Source organism: Myotis yumanensis, unplaced genomic scaffold (assembly GCF_028538775.1).
Source record: "Myotis yumanensis isolate MYYU_CA2020_CCGP unplaced genomic scaffold, mMyoYum1.0.hap1 SCAF_3, whole genome shotgun sequence".
Taxonomy (NCBI): Eukaryota; Metazoa; Chordata; class Mammalia; order Chiroptera; family Vespertilionidae; genus Myotis; species Myotis yumanensis.
Genome location: NW_027223754.1, coordinates 142,291,224 through 142,313,869, shown reverse-complemented (window position 1 = coordinate 142,313,869; position 22,646 = coordinate 142,291,224). Strand labels below are relative to the sequence as shown.

General features: G+C 41.8%; 1 protein-coding gene across 1 annotated transcript; it reads left to right on the top strand.

Annotated features, from left to right (window-relative positions):
- The first annotated feature begins 2,190 nt into the window (after nt 1-2,190).
- On the top strand, nt 2,191-22,155 carry GLIPR1 (GLI pathogenesis related 1). Its single transcript, XM_070409694.1, has 6 exons — nt 2,191-2,430; nt 3,626-3,871; nt 15,792-15,901; nt 19,524-19,609; nt 21,627-21,653; nt 21,755-22,155. Exons 1-6 carry the CDS (start codon nt 2,257-2,259, stop codon nt 21,901-21,903), a joined length of 792 nt encoding a protein of 263 aa, XP_070265795.1. The 5' UTR covers nt 2,191-2,256; the 3' UTR covers nt 21,904-22,155.
- Nucleotides 22,156-22,646: the final 491 nt, after the last annotated feature.

The window sequence follows — 22,646 nt, the reverse complement described above, 5'->3', positions numbered from 1 at the left end:
TCCAACACTAATTTGTTATGTAAATTATAATGTATGCCTTTGAGGAAGCATGGTGCAACCCTCAAAATGTTTATTAAGTGTTATAGTAACCAAAAACATACTTATGAAATGATGGTAAGTAGAAAAAATCAGGATTATATAAAATTGTGGTCTCATTTAGCAAATAAATCTCTGCATGTGTGATATAATTTGCATCAAAGTCCATTGTGAATCTAGAGCAATAATTTTTATGGTGTCAAGATCTATTTTTCTAACAATGAGCTTATGTTCCATGTTAAATGTACTCTCAGTGTACCTATGAACTGTGCCTACTTATAACTGGGGTAATTAAAGGAAAGCAGTGATAATAATAGTTAATCTGTACAATACTTACTGTGTGTCAGGGCACTTTCTAAGGTTCCTTACAAATAATTTCTTATCTACCCAAGAAGAAGGTACTTTTATTATCCCAATTTTACAGATAGGGAAGCCAGGGCCCAGAAAAGTAAAAAGCCCAAAGTCACACTGCCAGTACACAGGACTTGATTCGAACCCAGACAACTTAAAGAACTTGTGCTCTTACCAACGGGAGACAGGATTTGCAATCAGACAGACCCTATGTTAGCCTCTTACTAGTGTCATGCTCTTGGTCCAATTATTTAACCTCCCTTTGTCTCAGTATTGCCATCTGTGGAAATAATAATGTGTATCTCACACAGTTACTGCGAGAGATAGTGAGATCATGAATATGAAAATAAAAAAGCCCCAGCTCGATGCTTGTCATCACTGCTGCCAACTGACCTGAACTGACACGGCCTCCAGAGTTGGGCTCCTTTCATAGAAGGGGGAGCCTCATGCAGTGGAGCTGGTCTATCAAAGGCTACTTTCCCCTCCCCCACAACCTCAATATTTGATGGTATGCTAGTATGAAAGCAAGTCTTGGACAAGTGCTGCTAAATATATAAACATTCATAGCAAACAGAACACAGTCCTCTCTGTCCTGGGACACTCCAATCACACAATTCTACGAGAGGCTCACTTGAGATCCATTCCGAAGCCAGGATTGGCCAGGTCTGAAGTCAGGTCTGAGTCAAGGCGGGGGGGACAGGGGCCTCTGAGACGGGTCTCTGGAGTGCTGTGCTTGGCTTTTTCTTTACCTCATTTACCCAACGGCAGGAAGGCATGTTCCATCTTCCTACAAACCATCGTTGAGCACTACTCATTTCGCCAAAGGAAATCACTCTTGAACATTCCCCAATCTACCGAACAAACTCTGGTGTCTATTTCTATAACCTTCCCGCCTTTGGAGTGTGGGTTTCTGAATGTTCAGAGGATGTGAATTAGATAGAGTTAACTTGTGTACCCTGGCGTGTATAAAACTGGCTTATCTCAAGTTATTCTGGTATGAAGCATTACCACACAGACACCATGGCAGTCATGTGTTTGCATTTGGTTGGTAAATAGCATAGTCTTTCTCCCTTTCTGGATTCTTTGTCTTTGTCCATTCCCACCCAGGCATCCTCATTCTCAATGTAATGGGTGACTAGAGCCTTTTGGAGCCTAAGAATTTATACTAGGAAAATACAATCAGAGAGGGAAATACAGGGGTATAAAGAATTACACATCATTTCTCCCCAAGAAATAAGAGAGCTCATCATGTATTTGAAAGGACAAATCTAGGTCAAGTTTATGATGTTATCTAGATACTCCAAAAAAGTTGTTTTTAAAAAAATATGTTTTTATAGAGAGAAAGGGGAAAGATGAGGGAGAAACATCCATCAGCCGCCTCCTGCACGCCCCCTACTGGGGATCGAACCTGAAACCTTGGCATGTGCCCCCACCAGGAATTGAACTGGGGACCTCTTTCTTGGTGCAAGGGATGATGTTCAACCTACTAAGCCACACTGGCCAGGGCCCCCCAGAAAAGTTTTTAAAAAGCATTTCTACAAGTAAGAGATATGTTTTTATTTAACCAGCAGAACCTCTGTAAAAACTGAAACTGTTATTTCTGGAGATTCCAGAGTTTCCTTTGGAAATATCCCCCAACTCAGACAAAAGTCTGACTCAGCCTCATAAAAATCTGTGTTGTAATAGGTGCACTGAGAACCACTGAAAACAGGGTTAAAAGCAGCAAGCCATATATGGAGAAACCCATATCTTCAAACTTGTCACTCGTGTTCTGCTTTGCCACTTCTCAAAGCGGGAGTGGGCTGTGCTTTACAAAACTGAGACGCGCACAGGCAGAACCTGCGGTGGCTCCGCGCCAGATGCCCGAGCATGCGAGTCACCCTTGCTCTGACAGCCTGGACGGTTTCTGTGGTCTCCAGTTACTCTTATTCAGCAAACAGTTTACCAGATATCGACAATGAAGCGTTTATCAAAGACTGTGTTCGCATTCATAACAAGTTCCGATCAGAGGTGAAGCCGGCAGCCAGTGACATGCTGTACATGGTAAGGCAAATATCAGTGTTTGTGGCATAAGTCAGTCAAAAACAACTACTGTGTGCTGATTTTTGGAGGGGAATCCTTGGTAACCCTGGATGTTGTTGTTTGTTTGTGTTGTGTGTTTTTTTCATTGTCATTAATGTGCTCGGTAAATTTACAGTCTGTGATCAAAACAAACCCGGTGTAGCTGTCTGTCAACAGTAGGGCAAATACATTTCAGTTCTCTTTGTGGTCACTTCCTTTCCTCAGGGCTTAGATAGATTGCACTTCTCTTTTTGTCTTTTGTTCCCTTTTCATTTTTGTGAGGGTTTTGTGTTTGTTCTGGGCTCTAAGTGGAACTGTTTGTGGCCAGCAGAGTACTGACTTTCTCAGGAAGACAGCAAATGGAGTATGGGGACACATCGGATTTTGATTCACTGGTTTGGGTTTGAATCCCAGTTCTGTGGCTTTGAGCTGGTTTTTAACCTTTCTGAGCTCTTAAGATGTCAAGTATTGTGGTTTTTACATTTTCTAAAAGACGTCAAACAGCTCACAATATTTTGCACCTACAGATACCTCTTGCTTTTAGAAAGTTCTCTTTATGCCACTTTGCTTTACAAAAAGACCTACATCCCTACCTGTTTTCTCCAACTGAAAGACACCTGAAGAGGGTCTCCCCTTCTATGAAAAACAAGTGAAAAGCAGAAGGAGTGTTCAGTGTTGGTTTCCCAGCTGTACAGAGGCCGCTGCACCCTGAGCAAGCCCCTCCCAGGAGCTACATCAGCACCACAGCGCCAAGGTTTGACCTGTGTCTGTGGGCATTTGTGCTTTATTTCCACTTACTTTGTGCATCATTAGCAAGATGTGTCCTAAGCTCATTGCTTTTTCGCTTTACACCGATTTTGGCTAACCGAAGTGTTCGTAGGTCTACTCTACTCTCGGATAGCCAGGGCAACCTTAATAGATCTTCAGTGAGATGTTGGTCTGTGTCAGTCACCCAGAGGCTAAATTCCACGAAATTAGATGCTCGTGTTTCCTAGTAGCCCTAGTTATTACTTGAAGACCAGGCTTCTATAGAGGACCATGTGCAGTGGTTCCTTCTCTATTCTTGTCCTCACACCTCATTCCCCATTTAAATTCCCACTTTGCTCACTCCAGTTACATTGTTGCATAAATAGGTTCCATTCTTGACCCTCTTGTTGTTTAATATTTGTTTTCGCAGACCTGGGACCCAGTACTAGCCCAAACGGCAAAAGCGTGGGCAAGAAAATGTCAGTTTTCACATAACGTACAGCTGAAGACACCCCACCTGCTGCACCCGAATTTCACTTCACTGGGAGAAAACATCTGGAGTGGGACTTGGTCCATCTTTTCTGTGTCTTCAGCCATCACAAGCTGGTACAATGAAATTGAATACTATGACTTCAAGACTCGGAGGTGCAGCAAGGTCTGTGGCCATTACACTCAGGTAAGGATCTGCGCTGTATTCTCTTGAGACCATCTTTTCATGGGTGAGGACAAAACTGGAACCAAGTGTTAAGAAAATATACAGGAAGCTAGTACAGCTGTCAATATGACAGAGTCGGGGTTACAGGTTTCCTCTTAAAAATAAATAAATGGAGCCCTAACCGGTTTGGCTCAGCGGATAGAGCGTTGGCCTTCGGACTCAAGGGTCCCAGGTTCAATTCTGGTCAAGGGCATGTACCTTGGTTGCAGGCACATCCCCAGTGGGGAGTGTGCAGGAGGCAGCTGATCGATGTTTTTCTCTCATCGATGTTTCTAACTCTCTATCCCTTTCCCTTCCTCTCTGTAAAAAATCAATAAAATATATTTAAATAAATAAATAAATAAATAAATAAATAGAACAGAGTCCAATAGCAGAGTTGGTGGTTGAGCAGTTTAGTGGACATGGTGACATGTGCAGGCCCACCATGGTTTGGAATAATTTTGATAACAGCTCTTTTCCCGTGCGGCTTTATTCCATTTGTAAGCAATCACAGGGCCTTAAGAGTGGATGGTCAAGTACGAGTGCTCTATGAAAGGTGACGCTGTTGGTTTGGAACTACAAAATTGGGAGAAATGAGCCTCTCAGACAGCAGCATCAATAAGAATTGATGCTTTCGTATCCTCCAATTCTTTCAAACGTGGATCGAGAGCTTATCAAGTGTCACAAAAGGAGAAAAAAACAAGTTACACCCCCTAGAGAGACACCAACATGTAAACCAAAAGCCACAGTATAAACAATGGTGTGGCTTTTCTGCCCCCAAATCAATAGTATTAGTCCCAAAGCGACATTCAGAACCTCCCATTGAGATTTTTTTGTTTTGTTTTGTTTTTCACTCAAGCTGGTTTTAGCTCCCTAACCCTAACTCACGTTGGCAACTTTATGGGAAGAAGTTCCTAGGTAGCATCTTCCGAAGTCTTCTCCATAGGCGACTTTCTGGGCTGGACATGGGTGTGTGTGTGTGTGTGTATGTGTGTGTCTTTTTTATTTTATTTTTCCATCACCATTTATTCCTTCTATGCTCTCTTTTTCACCCCTCCCCCTGGCACAGTCACCACACTGTTGTCCATGTTCATGAGTTCTCTCTCTTTTTTTCTTTTATGCTCAATCCCTCCACCCCCACCACACCCCACCTCACCGTACCCCACCCCACCCTACCCCACCCCACCCCACCCCACCCCACTCCACTCAAGCTGTCTGCCTGCTGGACATGTTTTGTTTACTTATATTTATTTCCTGGCAGTCCTTGTTAAGCCAAGAACTAAAGGGACTTAATCTATGTTGGACAGGTTTGAATGAGCAAGAATGTGTTGAAATGAGGTATGATGGCAAAAACATTCCTAACAAGAGTTTTTCTTTTTTTAATGTATTTTATTGATTTTTTACAGAGAGGAAGGGGGAAGGATAAAGAGTTAGAAACATCGATCAGGTGCCTCCTGCACACCCCCTATTGGGGATATACCCGCAACCAAGGTACATGCCCTTGACTGGAATCAAACCTGGGACCCTTCAGTCCACAGACCGATGCTCTATCCACTGAGCCAAACTGGTTAGGGCCCTAACAAGAGTTTTTAAAGAGCAAATGTTATTAGAAAAACTCTTAATACAGTTCAGTTCCGTAAGGCCTTTGACTTCACTGGTATTGTTATAGGTAAAACAAGTTAAGCACAGTTACAAAGAGGTTATGATTGTGTGATGAGAAGGGAAGGACAGATTTCAGTGAGATTTTCATACTGTAAGCAAGTAGGGGCTATGAAGTCATCAGTAGTATTAAGTCCATTTCTTGGAAAATAAGTATGGTTCCCCTAAATTTATTCCATAAACCATCAATTTTGGTTTGTGTTTCTTTTCTTTTCTTTCTTTCTTTATTTTTAATTAAATCTTTATTGTTCATATTATTACAGTTGTTCCTCTTTTTTCCTCTCATAGCTCCCCTCCACCCAGTTCCCACCCCACCTTCTGCCCTTACCTCTGCCATTGTCCTCATCCATAGCTGTATGATTTTTGTCCAGTCTCTTCCCACACCCCCCACACCCCTTCCCCCCTGAGAATTGTCAGTCCACTCCCTTTCTATGTCCCTGATTCTATTATATTCACCAGTTTATTCTGTTCATCAAATTATTTATCTTCTTAAAGGATACCTTTCAGCATTTCATATAATACTGGTTTGGTGATGATGAACTCCTTTAGCTTTTTCTTATCTTTGAAGCTCTTTATCTGACCTTCAATTCTGAATGACAACTTTGCTGGGTAAAGTAATCTTGGATGTAGGTTCTTGGTATTCATCATTTTGAATATTTCTTGCCACTCCCTTCTGGCCTGCATAGTTTCTGTTGAGAAATCAGCTGACAGTCATATGGGTACTCCCTTGTAGGTAACTGACTGTTTTTCTCTTGCTGCTTTTAAGATTCTCTCTTTGTCTTTTGCTCTTGGCATTTTAATTATGATGTGTCTTGGTGTGGTCCTCTTTGGATTCCTTTTGTTTGGGGTTCCCTGCGCATCCTGGACTTGTAAGTCTATTTCTGTCACCAGGTAGGGGAAGTTTTCTGTCCTTATTTCTTCAAATAGGTTTTCAATAGCTTGCTCTCTCTCTTCTTCTGGCACCCCCATAATTCAGATGTTGGTACGCTTGAATTTGTCCCAGAGGCTCCTTACACTATCTTCATATTTTTGGATTCTTTATTCTTTTTTTTTTCCGGTTGGGCATTTTTTGCTTCTTCCTATTTCAAATCTTTGACTTGATTCTTGCGATCCTCTAGTCTGCTGTTGGGTCTCTGTATAATATTTTTTATTTCAGTCAGTGTATGCTTAATTTCTAGGTGGTCCTTTTTCATATCCTCAAGGGTCTCATTAAATTTATCAGTGGTTTCTAGAAAATTCTTGAAAAAGCTTATAATCATGGTTTTGAACTCTATATCCAGTAGCTTGCTTTCCTCCATTTCTCTCATTTGTGACCTGTTTCTTTGTCTCCTCATTTTGGCTGCTTCCCTGTGTTGGTAGAGTGGCTTTGTGTGCTAGGTGTCCTATAGGGCCCAGTGGCTCAGCCTCCCCAATTACCTGAGGTGGACACTCTTGGTGTACCCCTTTGTGGGTTTTGTGCACAGTCTTGTTGTAGTTAAGCCTTGATTGTTGTAGGTATCACTGGGAGGAATTGACCTCCAGGCCAATTGGCTGTGAGAATCAGCTGTGTCTGCAGTGGGAGAACTTCTGTGCTGGAGACACCCTTAGGGGCAAGACTTGCATCAGTGGGGCTTTGGTGCTCACTGAGTCTGCTCCCTGATTGTGTCCCTTATGGATCTGAGGAGTTGTAATCTGGATGGTCCCACTCTGACCACTGGGTACACTGGCTCTTGGATCTCTAAGGAAGAGCTAATCTAGTCTCTGCCTGAGGCTACCCAGCAGGAGCTATGGAGAGATCTGCAGATTCCTTTTCTTTGTTTGGAGTTTGGAGGTGCCTAGATGAGGCCCAGCTGTGAAGCAATGCAAGCTGTTTTGGGGCCTTGGACCTTATTTTTGGAAGTTCTGGGTCTCTCTGACCCAGCTGCAGTTAGTTAGGTAATTTTCAGATTGCAAAGGGCCAGGGCATTCATATGCAAAAGCCTCTGTGCACAGCTTGGGTGGGGCGGGGTCTCAGGGAATCAACAGGGTGGAGCAAACAGCTATGGCTGATCCTCAGCCCTGCCCTAAGAGGCCCAGGTCTCAGTGTTCCGCGGTAATCACTGCAAGCACCTCTGAGAGAAAGCCGCTCTCAAGTTCTTTCCAATGCCAGACAGTCCAGTTTCTCCCAGTCTGAGTCTGGGTCCCCAGAGACTCTCCTGGAACTGGCATTCAGAGCAGTCAGGTGCTTGTGTCTCCCTCCCAATTGAAAAAGACAGCTGCATCCTCAGCTGCCAGCCCTTTCCACGTGCGCCTCCGTACCTCTGCACTTTACTTCCGCACCTCCTCTGAGTCTCAGTGAGCTTTTCTCTTTCCTTCTAGCTGTAGAATTTCCACTCGGCCAGCCTTCCTGTGGTTCTGGATGATGTCCGTTTTGTCTTTTAGTGTTTTTTTTTTAAGTCAATTTTGGTTTATGCTTACAAATAAAATTAACCAGGAAATAAATTTTGTTGGGTTCCCACAAGTCCTACAGGACAAGAAAGCTAAATCCAGATTGCCTACAAGTGGTACTTGGTAACATTATGCATTATGGTGTTTGTATTTGTTTGTTTGTTTATTTATTTATTTATCTAGTTAATCCTCACCTGAGGATATTTTTGCCATTGGTTTTTAGAGAAAGTAGAAGGGAGGGAGGGAGAGACTTTGATGTGAGAGATACATTAATTGGTTTCCTCCCACATGCTCCCTGACCAGGGACAGGAGGGATCAAGCCTACAACCCAGGTAAAGCCTTAGATAGGGAATCTAACCACTGAACAACACCAGTCAGAGTGCATGATGGTGTTTAAATCTCCAGAAATAATTGTCAGTTTGAGGATGCCAACTCTCCTTCAAGCAACGTTTAAGCTTCTACCCTATACCAGGCACTTTGTAAGGCACTGGTCATATGTTAAGTCCAAGTTCCTAAGAAACAGAACCTGAGACAACAGCTTATGTGCTAACACTTTACTGGGCAGAAGTAGGAATGAGGAGAACTGGGGAGTGAGCTAGGGAGTGAAGGACTCAGTAGGGAATGGCCCTGACCCTCAGGAGTTGGCCTTCTTTGAAGAGAGCCATACGTGTAAATGGACATATAACAAACAGTGCGCAGCTAGTGCAATTTGGAAAAACTGACAGAGTGCCCTTGAGCAAAAAGGACAGAGCAGCTTATCTGGCCAAAGGGAGGTGTGAAAACACAGGAGTTGTTCACACAGCAGGAAACATAAGTTCATTCTTGAAAACTAAGCTTACTTATAAATTTCCCCTTTACATCCAGGGGGAGAAAGAATGGCTAATATTTTGGACACACTAAAACCCACTCCATTGCATACAGGTGTCAGAGCCCAAGCTGAGTGATCCTAACCTGTTCTCTGTAAGAGACATTCTACCCCTCTTCAGAAGAGGGACCCTCATTCTGGGGAGCATGTCCAGGAACCCCCTGGGTCTGGGAAGATGCACCCCCAGCAATTACTCTTTTAAAAAAATATTTTTATTGATTTCAGAGAGGAAGGGAGAGGGAGAGAGAGAGAGATAGAAACATCAATGATGAGAGAGAATCATTGATCGGCTGCCTCTTGCACAACCCGCACTGGGGATCAAACCCGCAACCTGGGCATGTGCCCTGATCATGAATCAAACCGTGACTTCCTGGTTCATAGGTCAACACTCAACCACTGAGCCATGTCAGCCAGGCAGCAATTACTTTTTAAGTGAGTGTGGTGCTTAGTTCTCTATGTCTAAGATCTCATTCATTCAATTCTCACTACAAACCTATAAGAGAAACACTAATCTCCATATATGAATACACAACCTCAGAAAGGTTAAGAAATTGTTTTCCCAATGTCATTTAGTCAGAAGAAGAGCTGGGATTCAGATACCAGGTATATTGTAAAGATTAAATAATACAATGTCTGTAAATTATCTAGTAAGGTACTAGTATTTAGTATGCACTGAACAAAGAGTGCATTTCTTCCATGAGATGGTTTTCCACCAATTATATTGGAAGAAGGCGTGGCTTGCACAAAACCTCGCTGGGAGAGCCAAGACTACTCAGTTGCTATTTTAAATCCATGCTTGGAACGACCTCAAGTGGGTATTATAACCTCCCACTTATTGTCATCTTCTATTAATAAAAAGCAAGCTATTTTCAGATTTGGGCTTGTGGAGGGTGGTTGTATAAAGACAATAGATTCAGACCCATTATTACCTCACAAAGGTATGATACTTCTTAAAACGCTAACACGTTAGCTGTCTTCATGAAAGATGATTTGTCTTGTGGAAGAATTTTGGTATAATAATATGACAGAGTATTTACATTATATATTTTGTTGCCGACAGTTCAGCTTTGTAAAGTCTGAAATAGTTTTACTTTCGTATCTGGGTGGGGCAGCAGCTTAGGTTCGACAGTGTGGAGGATGCCCTCTATTGGTCTCATTGTTGTTTTTATGTCCTTCCCCACCCCACCCCAACCCTCAAGAAATTTTTGTTATTTTTTTACTCTCACAGAAACAAAGGAACTGGGACATGTTTCCCAGTTTTTCTAGCTGGCTTTTTATATGTACAAGGTTACCATACCCCTGGTAAAGAGCTAGATGGACTCATACTGAGAATTGAAAGGGGAGGGTGGTGGGAAGGGGTTGTTAACCAGAAGGGAGAGACATGTCTGCCCCCACTTAGTTCCCCAAATGCCGTGTTTTTGTGAGAAAGGTAAGAGAGTCCTTCCTGGTTCTGCTAAAAGGGGAAGCACACTGTAGGCATTTTGCTTAGGGCATGGACTCTCCTCACAGTACTGCCAGGTCAAGCAAATTAGGTTCCAATGCTCATCTATAGAAATCAGGGCAGTACCTATTTATTGACTTGTTACGAGGTTAAACATGATGTTGCATGTAAAGTGCTTAACATTACCCTGGCACTGGGTAAATTCTCAATGAGTAGCTCTTATTTTTTTTTATATTTATGTTTTTTTGTCTACCATATTAAAAGACAAAAAAAAGCATGCAATAGAAATCTGACAATAAAAATTTTCAAAAATTTTAAAGCAGAAAAAATTAGTTATAAGAGAATTAAAAATGAACATTTGCTGAGTGCTTGCTATGTACCAGAAGCTTTCTAAGCATTTTCTTATTAGCCCATTTAAAATGTCAAAATAAGCCTGTGGAGTTGGTGCTATTCTCATTTAATTGACGAGGAAGCTAAGCACACAGAGTGTATGAGCTGGAAGATGAACTCGGACTTTGTTGCTCCAGAAATTAAACCCAGAATCTGAATGCCCAGGAAGCTTTTATTAAAAGACCAACTTGAATGGACACACTAATTGTGGTATATCCATGAACAAATATTACTCAGCAATGAAAGGGAGTGGCTACTAATGGACTCAACAACATGAATGAATCTGGAAATTTAGCTTACGCTAAATGAAAGAAGCCTGATTCAATAGCTACATTTAAAATGATCCAATTTGTGTAAGATTCTGGGAAAAGCAAAACTACATAGGCAAAAAACCAAATTAGTGATTGCTAGGGATGGAGGGTGGGATAGTGCCTCACTATAAAGGGCACAGGGAAACTTTTTGGGGTGATGGAAATGTTCTAGATCTTCTAGCCTACCTAATAATAGACAAACATGGTAATTAACCATACCTCCGACATGCTTCCCATTGGCTAACCAGGGCGATATGCAAATTAACTGCCAATGAAGATGGCGGCCGGCGGCCAGACAGCTGAAGTGAACAGGAGGCTTGGTTGCTCCAGTGATGGAGGACGCCAAGGTTCCCCGCCTGCTGCTGCTGGACTCTGAGCTTGCACTCTAAGAAACAATGTTGCAATTATAGAAGCTAAATAAACCCCAGAAACCTGCTTTCAGCCAGCCGGGCCTCAGAGCTGGAGCTGAAACAGTGTTTCAATTATAGAAGCCAAACAAACCCAGATGCTTGCTTTCAGCAGCTGAGGTCTCAGAGCTGGAGCTGAGCCTCAGAGCTAAAGCTGGCTCTCAGCTCCAGTGACAGCCATAGAAGGTAAATAAATCCTAGAATAAAAAAAAAAGAGAGAGGTTGGGAGCTTCAGTCACCCGCCAGCCTGAAAACGGCCCTCAGCCCCTCACCCAGACTGGCCAGGCACCCCAGTGGGGACCCCCACCCTGAAGGGGGTGCGACCAGCTGCAAACAGCCATCATCCCCTCATCCAGGCTGGCCAGGCACCCCAGCGGGACCCCCACCCTGATCCAGGACACCCTTCAGGGCAAACCAGCCGGCCCCCACCCATGCACCAGGCCTCTATCCTATATAGTAAAAGGGCAATATGCAAACTGACCCTAACAGCAGAAGGACTGGGAATGACTGGTCACTATGACACACACTGACCACCAGGGGGAAGATGCTCAATGCAGGAGCTGCCTTCTGGTGGTCAGGGCGCTCTCACATGGGAGGAGCTCTGCTCAGTCACAAGCCAGGCTGATGGCTGCCAGTACAGTTGTGGTGGTGGGAGCCTCTCCTGCCTCCTCAGCAGCACTAAGGATGTCGGACTGCAGTTTAGGCCTGCTCCCCGCTCGCAAGTGGACATCCCCTGAGGGCTGCTGGGCTGCCAGAGGGATGTCTGATTGCCATCTTAGGCCCAATCCCCCGGGGAGCAGGCCTAAGCCAGCAAGTGGTCATCCCCTGAGGAGCCCCAGACTGCGAGAGGGCACAGGCCTGGCTGAGGAACCCCCCCCCCCCCCACCTTGTGCACAAATTTTTGTGCACCAGGCCTCTAGTATGAATATATGCTTTTGACAAAATTCTTGGAACTATACACATAAAAAGGATGGCTTTTACTACATGCTCATTACAACCTGACTTTTTAAAAAAGAGACCATCTAATACTCTTAGAAAAAATATACCAGAAATATAAAAGAAAGTAGAATAAAGAAGAATAGCTTAAAGCAGTGGTTCTCAACCTTCCTAATGCCGTGACCCTTTAATACAGTTCCTCATGTTGTGGTGACCCCCAATTTCATTGTTACAAATTGAACATAATTAAAGCATAGTGGTTAATCACAACAACAATATGTAATTATATATGTGTTTTCCGATGGTTTTAGGCAACCCCTGTGAAAGGTTCGACCCCCCAAAGGGGATGCAACCCACAGGTTGAGAACCACTGGCTTAAAGCATTAAAGATACTGGCGGGGAGGGAGGGAAGGAGCGGAAGACCCAAAGATTAGGAATATGTGACATACAAAAACCCTGGAAGAAATTTCTCAAAGACCAAAGGGTAAAAATACAAGAATCAATGAAACCAAGAGGTGGTTCTTTGAAAAAAATAAACAAGATTGATAAACCTTTAACCAGATTCATCAAGAAAAAACAAAAAGAGAGAGAGAGGCAACCCAAATAAATAAAATCAGAAATGAACGAGAAGTAACAACTGATACCAAAGACATTCAAGGGACTGTAAGAAAATATATGACAACTAACTATATGCCAACAAACTGGACAACATAGGCAGAATGGATAAATTCCTAGAAACATACATTCTTCCAAACTTAATCAGGAAGAATCCAAAAGTCTGAATAGGCAGACAGTTTACAACCAGTGAAATTGAAGCAATAATCAAAAAACTCCCTATAAATAAAAGTCCTGGACCAGATGGCTTCACAGGTTAATTTCACCAAACATTCAAAGAAGAGTTAACAACATCCTTTTCAGACTATTCCAAAAAATTCAAGAGAAGGAGAACCTCCCATGCTCATTTTACAAGGCCAGCATTATCCTAATTTCAAAACCAGATGAAGACACAACAAAGAAAGAAAATTATAGGCCAATATATCTGATGAACATAGATGCTAAAATCCTCAAGAAAATGTTAGCAAGACTGTCAAATTACAGTGGGAAGGCTGGGGAATGTTGAGTGGTAGGGGGCGGGTAAGAGATCAACTGAAGGACTTGTATGCCTGCATATAAGCATAACCAATGGACACAAGACACTGGGTGAGGGGGGCGGGGGGGGGAGGCATGTGCCGGTGAGTACATATGTACTACCATCTGTAATACTTTAAACAATAAAATAAAATTTAAAAAAGAAAATGTTAGCAAACCAGATCCAGCAACATATTAAAAAGATCATAAATCAGAGTCAAGTGGTATTTATTCTGGGGATACAAGGTTGGTACACTATTCACAAATCAATAAACATGATATCACATAAAGAAATTGAAGTATAGAACCCACAGGATCATATCAATAGATGCAGAAAAAGCATTTGATAAAACCCAGCACCCCTTTTTCTTTACAAACTATAAGAGAACATTTATTTGGAAAATCACAGAGGGAGAAGAAGTTATTTGTAGAAGAAATGGGCTGAAGAAACAAGTTATAGAGGTAAAGGAAGGCCCTATGAGCCTCCTACCCCACCACTGAACCTTGGAGAAGCTCAGACTCCATTCTCAGCTCCCCTCTTCCCTCATACTATACTCACTCCCCAGGGAGTGGTTTTTATTATTGAGTTTTTCACCTAAACTTGATCTTTTTCTGCAGCCTCAATGGCCTTGTCCTTCTCACCTTGGGTTCACAGGGATGCTGCCCTCTGCTGGAAGACTTCTCCAGGCTCTCTCAGACCCACTCCCTCCAGCTTCAGCTCCAGCTCCACCTCACTAACGAGGGGGGGAAGGGAGTAAGGGGGGTAGGGCCCCATGCTATATAACCCCTGAGCACCCTCTGCTTCCCCTGTACAGCATGAATCCCTATGTGATGACGGCTTTCCTTGGCATTCTGTGAAGGCTCCCACTGGCTCCAGCCCATTTACCTTTGCATCCCCCATATTCAGCACAGTTCTTGTCACAGAGTTGTGAAAATTTTTGAGTAAAAATAATTTAAAATGCAATATGGTATCACTGTAAAAAAAAAAAAAAAAAAAGTACTTTTAATGGCTGGCTTGGCTCCAGATACCTTTTTTCTTTAGGTTCTGGGACACCAAACACTATGGTAAGATGAGCTATGGAATTTGTGGGACCCAGTACAAAACTGTGGAGTCCTTGTTCAAAAATAAGGGGGAAGTATCAGTAAAGGTACTAAAACGTGTGACAGCATTGAATTAAACCATGAATGCAGCCCTCTGGTCACAGGGTCCCCCTCTCCCTGAAGCTGGCTCTGTTCTTGGTTCCCTGTGTTACTGACCTCTCCTTTCAACCTCCTGGCTGGCGGTTGTGCTTGATCCCAGCTCTCACTTGTAAAATTTTCTATTACTTTGGTCTGTGTGGTCTGATCCAGTCACATGTCTTCCAGATTTGTGTCTCTGCGCTGCAGATGGTTCTATCCAACAGCCGGCTCAGTGTGCACTCAGACACTTGATAGGCTTCTGAACACACCCATGACATGGACAGAACCCCACCCGTGCAACCACCCATCCTCCTCCTTGGTGATTCTCCCCATCTCAGTAAATGCTGCTCGGGCCTAAAACATTAACTTGATTTGTGTCTTTTTTTCTTAACCCCACACTCAGAGCAAAAGGAAATCCTATCAGCTTTCCATCTGACCGGAACCATGAGCCTGGTCGGTTCTCAGGAACTCCACTCCACAATCCAAGTGTGAACTTCTCTTTTCTGTACCACCGAGATAGCCTCCCACATTCCCGCCCTCTTACTTCCCTGCTCTTCTCAGTCCATTTACTTTAGAACAACCAAAGGGATCTTTCCAGCACATGAAAAAGGCCCATGACTCACATGCATACAAGACTCCCCGTGACCTGCTCTTCTGTCTCTGCCTTCATTGCCTCTGCATCTCCTCCCCCCTCCTCCTCACCATTAGTTCCCAGCTGTTCTCCTCTCCCAGCCACTCTCCACTCAGGACCCTCGCCCTGCGAGCTCCTCCTGCACAGGGCCTCTTCCTCCTCGCACAGCTGGCCTGCATGGTCCTCCTCAGGGCTGCTTCCTCCTCCTCGGGTCTCAGCTGAAATGCCACCTCCCAGACATTGCCCTGAACACCCAAGTTAAAGCAGCCTCCTCCTCCCTCAGTCACTCCCTATCCTGTGACCCTTTATTTCTTCATTGCGCCAACTGTCAAAAATCTTTGTTATTCTTTATATATTTCACACACAGACACCCCCCCCCCCCCCCGGAATAATAATTTACAATTCTTGTTTCCACCTGAGTTCTGAGCACCTACAACCTCCCTGGTGGTATAAGTGTTCTACCTCACTAGAGTGACTATACCTCACCACGTTTATGAAGGCCTAATCACAATCAAATGTTCGCTTTCTCTCTCTCTCACTCTCTTTCAGGTTGTGTGGGCAGATAGTTACAAAGTTGGCTGTGCAGTACAATTCTGTCCTACAGTTACCGGCTTAACGTTTCCTAATGCTGCACATTTTATATGCAACTACGGACCAGCGTAAGTGCTCAAATCAACCTCTTTCTAAAAAAAAAAAAAAAAAAAAAAAAAATTAATTCTATTTTACAAAAGTATTTGTTTTCACTTTAAAGAAATTGAAATAAGAGAAGAATAGTAATATTAGCCTTAATTCCTCTGCCTAGAAATCTACTGCATTCGCATTCTGGTACATTTTGTGGGGTGTGTATACACCCTTTATAAATACTACATAAATACATATGTACATTTTTAACAGTAGCAAGACTAAAATGTTTTCAGGGACACAGATTAATTGGATATGGTAATAGCACCACAAAATAAGAGGATTGGTGTTACTTTATATTTATTGGTTTATTTAAAACTTGGAAATTTTGCACAATTGTCAAAATAAAAATAACTCTGATTTGAATTTCTTAATGTACATAACTTATTTCATTTACTTTTGACAATTCTTCTTTAAAATGATTACAATGTCTCCTTTTAGAAAACGGGAAGACACATGACCTCTCCCCCAACTTCCTTAAAGTTTAAGTATGCCTGCGTATGCCTCATACACCTATTTAGAAAACTGAGATTGTGGAAATGCATGTTTTCTACTTTGTTACTTAAAGTTATACCATGAGTGTGTCCCAGATCATTGTGCTTGTTCTCTGCTCCTCATGCTCTGAGCACTGCTCTAAGTAACGATGTAATCCTCACAGACCGTGAGGCTGCTTGTTACTACCCCTTTGCAGATAAGAAGACTGAGGCACCGAAGGGTGAACCGCTGGCCGAGGTCCCTCAGTTAGGGAGTGTCAGAGCCAGGCTCTGCCCTGGCCATCTGGCTCCGGAGTCCCTGCTGTCCCGGAGTCCCTGCTCCTCATGGCCACACCTGTCCTCCAGCTCTGAGGCACACCCTCACCTTCTTCCATTGCTCAGGACAGTTTTGACTCCTCTCCTCCTGGCAGCTTCAGATCTCTCTCATCTGTCTTATCCCAAACACAGACACAATGCTCTCCTTCATTCCCCTGGGCCGCACTGAGCAAGGCTATGCTGGGTAACAGAACTTCACTCAGTGGACTGAGGAAGAGAGGGTTATAATACAGTAGAGGACATGACAATGTTGACTATCAAACAGTACAGTACCCCTGACCAGTTTGGCTCAGTGGATAGAGCATTGGCCTGCGGACTCAAGGGTCCCGGGTTCGATTCCGGTCCAGGGCATGTACCTTTGGTTGCGGGCACATACCCAGTAGGGGGTGTGCAGGAGGCAGCTGGTCGATATTTCTCTCTCATCGATGTTTCTGACTCTCTATCCCTCTCCCTTCCTCTCTGTAGGAAATCAATAAAATATAAAAAACAAACAAACAAACAAACAAACAAACAAAAAAACCAGTACAGTACCCAGTATACTTGAGCCACCACTGCTTTGGGGACCCTTGCTTATGTTAATCTTGTTCTTTTGCAAAGCCCCAGGGCCCTGATCCTTTATCTCTCAGGCTACCAAGGGAAACAGGAAAACGTCCTGCTGAGTACTTTAGGTTGCTTTGTCTTAATCTCTCCCCAGCTAGACAAATCCAGGCCTTGCCAGCAGCATGTTTCTCCCAAGATGAATTCTGCCACTTCCCTAGAATAGCAACTGCCTCGATTTTTAGCTTATTTTTGAAGCAGCTATTTCCCCCTCTTCTTTATCATGTGTAATGCACAATTAGACAAAAAATGTAGCATAAATGATTTTACTAAATGATTTTAATTAAGAACGTAACCATTCGATGAGTATTGTGTTAACAATGAAAGATATTCCGATGATTAATGTCCATTTTGGACATCTTTTATAATTGTTATCAGAATCTCTACTACATTCCTTTGATTAATTTCCATGGTGTAGAGTAAGCATGAGGGTAAATTTAATTTCCAAAACAACCTAAATTAATGTGGAGCCCAACGAAATTAGAACATATATTTTTGGGTGCAAAATAAGATGTTAATATGTTTCTAAGGGGGTGGGGGGGGAGGTTAACTTCAGAGGTAAAAGTATAGTATTAGGGGAAGGGAGTCCCTGAACTTGGATTAGAAAAAATAACATCTTATTTTCACTAACCTCTACTGAAAGTAACATTTCATTACAAATGAAGGGAACACTCCAGTTTCACCAGCAACACCTGTGCATTCTATTGGCACTATTATATTTTTGTAAATATCACAGATATTTTCGTATCACATTCTGGTTGCTGTAGATCATCTCAAAATAGTTTTTATTCATCACTGCTTTGAAATTAATATAACTATTAAACTCCCTGCTTGACCTTATCTAATATTTAATAGAGAAGTACATTTTACTATATCACAAATGTTTACCGTTTTGACAACTTTCAATTTAATTGGTTTCTTTTACACTAGTCCTATAACATTTATTTTATGCATTAAAAAAAAACAACACAACTATTTTCAGAGTCCACAGACCCCACCAGACAACCAAAGGGTCCCAGGCATAAAAAGTTAAGAACTTCTTTCTAAAAGCAGAGTTCCAAAAAGGTCTAGTGTACCTGCAAGTTCACTGAAATAAATGCACAGCCCCTCACTGCTACTCTGCAGATCTTCACGGGGATAGAAAATGTTTGGATAGTCTCTCACTTTCTAGTCTGTGACCTTGGTCAATTACTTGCACTCTGTGCCTCAGCCTCTAGCAATATAATGGGGATAAATAACTGTATCTTCCTCATCGGGCTGAGGTTAATTCATTAGGACTTAGAACAGTGCCTAGCTCACAAGGAAGACTCAGTAATTATTATCTACTAGAGGCCTGTTGTACAAAGAGATTCATTCAATAGGCCTTCCCTTCCCTTGGCTGCTGGCACCAGTTTGCCTCTGGCACCCGGGACCCAGGCCTTCGCTCTGGCCGGAGCTGGCCCTGGAGCCTTCAGGCTTTCCTCTGCAGCTTGGAGCCTAGGTATGCAAATTAACCACCATCTTTGTTGGGTTAATTTGCATACTCTCCTGATTGGCTGGTTAGCGAAGTGAAGGTATGGTCAATTACATGTTTGTCTATTATTAGGTAAGATAATTCCTATCACATCTTTTATACTGCACCTTAGACATTCCCCATGTCTTATTTTCTTTTGTTAGGTGCTTATCCAGCCAAATGGCTCCCATCCAATAAACACCAGGGCGGCTTGTGGATGGAGGAGTCAATGTAGGTCACACCACCCTTTCTAAGATGGACAGTTGCTTGGATGACAGTGATCACATGGGCCAGGCAGTCAGAGGGAGACAAAGCGATCTGGGTTTTGTTCTGACTCTAACATATATTGTGATATATATGTGTGTGTGTGTGTATACACACATACATATATATAGTGATTTTTTGCAAACTACTTAATCCTTAGAGCTTTAGTTTCCTTATCTATAATATAGAAAAATACTTTCCTCCCTGAGTTAAGAATTAAATGATGTAGACCAAGACACAGGTTTACAGACATAGGCACACAGAAGAAACTCTATATGTGAACAGGTTTCCATTTCTGCTTTCCTCTCTCCACTTCTCTTACCTCTGAATCTGAACTTCTATCCTATGGGTTTAGTCAAGGATTCATAGTAAATTGTAATTGTAATACAACAACAACAACAAACCTCTCCTAATGGACAGTTTTCTTCTTCTTTATAGAGGAAATTACCCCACTTTGCCATATAAAAAAGGATCCACTTGCAGTGCTTGCCCCCAAAATGACAATTGTTTGGACAATCTGTGCGGTGAGTAAAAGAAACAATCTACCCATAATACAATGTTTAAATGATTGTAACTTTCTACAGTTAAGAATGCAAACCTTTGTTTTATCCTAATAGCTATTATCAGGAATAGCTATTAGGTTGCAATCAAACCAATGGCTCATTATTGTCTTAGCACTATATGTTTAATATAAATTTAAAGAAGCAATTAGTATCCTTTTTATTTAGCTCTAATCAGTACAACACAAAAATGACTATGGTGTTGAAAACTATAGACCCAAAATTTGCTAATTTCAGCAAGATCAAAAATTTGTATAATGAAACTATCCAAATGAACATTATTCTGAATTTTGTGATATACTTGTCCGAGGCACTCAAGGCTGCATCTTCATCTGTAGAATAAATGAAAGAAGCTGTAATGGGGCACTTCTTAAATGAGCAAAACAATATTTTAATGAGGATGGTGTAGAAAGCCAATGAAGATAACTTCAAGGATGTTTTACTAAACATCCTAGCAAAATTCTTTGTAATTTTGAAATAATAATCCATAACTGGCCAAGAGTTTATTTATAAGTTCCTCTTCCAGACACATTTCTTTGCATCCCAGTATATTTTTAAATTTTTTCCTATGATGTGAAGAAAACTCAATTAAGCTGTTGAAGTTGTGCAAATCCTTTTGTGTAGTACGTTAGTGTCCACATCTGTAACGCACTGAACTCCCAGAGCTCCAGGGCTGGGGTGAGGTTCTTAGAAGAGAGGCAGGACAGAGTGAACCTAGTTTAACTGCATAAATTTTGTTTGGCAAAAGCGTTCCGCTGCTTATGTGTTTTCTAAGACCCCTTCCAGGTCTAAAATTACAAAATTATTTTAAACTGCCCGTTCCTTTTCTCCTGATGTAAACAGTTAACTCTCATCTTCCCTCCAAGAACAGTAACACTTTATCGAGCAGGTTTCTGAGCCAGTCCTTTCTCCCTAGTTCAAGCATTCTTTATTTTACTCATACCAGTTCTGTCAGGAGAACTTGGTAAGGTGTAGTCCAAGTGCAACAAACCTGTTCTCAGAGTATCAATGTATTTACTGAATTTTCCCTTTCATGTTGCTACAACACTACAAAGTGAATTATTATGTTTTACAAGTTAGGTTTTATAGCACAGAAGTTAAAACCATAGATTTTAGAAACAATATGCCCAGGCTTCCAACCAAGACGGCGGCATAGATAAACGCTGTATTCACTTCCTCCCACAACCACATCAAAATTACAACTAAACTACAGAACCACCAATGTTGAAAACTGTGTGAAGTCTAGCAGCTTCACAGTAACTGAACACAGAAAAAGCCCAGGTGTGATGATCAGGGATGCTCACAGGTACCCAGAGGGCCAGATCCTTTTTGGTTCTACCACAGGAATCCAATAGCAGCTGGAGTAGGATTGGTGTCAAAAGGTGTCTTGACTATAAAGAAAGTATCAAGAAGGCGAAGGCAAATGCAAAGTTTTCTCCCTAGTGCTCCAGTGTCAAATTCTGAATAAAGCTCAGTGAAGGGAGAGGAGTAGATATGAGTATGATTGCCAAATGCCCCTATATGTAATTTACCAACATAATGAAATGGATGAGAGAGGCAACTGTCTCTCTTTTACTGACTGATCATAAACAGCATAATTTTTCTAAAGAAGGAACTTATTTTCAGGAAAATATTTTAATAAATTGCTCACACTCAATATTACTAATATTTTATATTTTAAAAATTTAATGTTTTAATATTTATTTTAATTGGATTCATTATCTGTTAGATATGATATGTAAAATGATTTTCCATTTACAGCAGTGGTACATAAAAAGTTTAGTTTATATAAAAGTTGCTTTAAAAATATCAAGTGAGTAGTTAGTACAATAAAATCTTTAAAAAGTAACCTTTGAAAATCACTACAATAAAGTCAAAGCAACAGTTAGTAGTTATAATTAGAAACTTGGTTTTTAAAAATAAAACAAAAGCCTCCCCAGTACCTACTCTTTTAATTTTTTTCTTCTCTCTGATTTTACAGTTAGCACACAGCGAGACAAACTCACACGTATGTATATAAATCTTAATGGTTTCATTAAAGTCTTTGTGAATTATGTTACTGCATTATGAAAACAACATTTAAGAGGATATTTTATGTTTGTTTCACAGGTTACTACTCTCTTGTGTATCCAGACTGGCCGATATATATACGTAACAGATCCCTCTCTCTCTTTTTCATTGTTAGTCCACTAGTACTAATCCTGGCTGCTATTATTACCATCTTGGTCAAGTACAAACATTTAGTTCTTTTGGACTAATACAATCCAGAAAAATACAGTTTACAGACTTGCCCGGCCAGTGTTGCTCGGTGGTTGAGCATTGACCTATGAACCAGGAGGTCACTGTTTGATTCCTGGTCAGGGTCCATGCCGGGGTTGCAGGCTCGATCCCCAGTAGGGGGTATGCAGAAGGCAGCCATTCGGTGATTCTCCTTCATCACTGATGTTTCTATCCCTCCTTCCCTCTCCCTTCCTCTTTGAAATCAATAAAAAAATATTTTTTTAAAAAAAGTTTACAAACTCATCTGTATAAGATGTTTTAAAAATAACAATTGGGTATAGTTCTAAGTTTAAAACGTTCCAGAAAAAAATTACATTGCTTCAGTAAAGCCATAACCAAAATTGTTCAAAGTCCTCACTCTACAGGATAAACTCACCTTTACTTTCCATGTTTCTATGAAAAAGCACTGTTTTCAGGCTGCCACAGTGACTTTCAGTAAGTAACCTAACATGAGGGAGCTTGCCCTGACCGGTTTGGCTCAGTGGATAGAGCGTCGGCCTGCAGACTGAAGGGTCCCAGGTTTGATTCCAGTCAAGGGCATGTACCTTGGTTGCGGGCACATCCCCAGTAGGGGGTGCGAAGGAGGCAGCTGATCGATGTTTCTCTCTCATCAATGTTTCTAACTCTCTATCCTTCTCCCTTCCTCTCTGTAAAAAAATCAATAAAATATTAAAAATAAAATAAAATGAGGAAGCTAGATTTCAGTGATTCTAAATAAGTC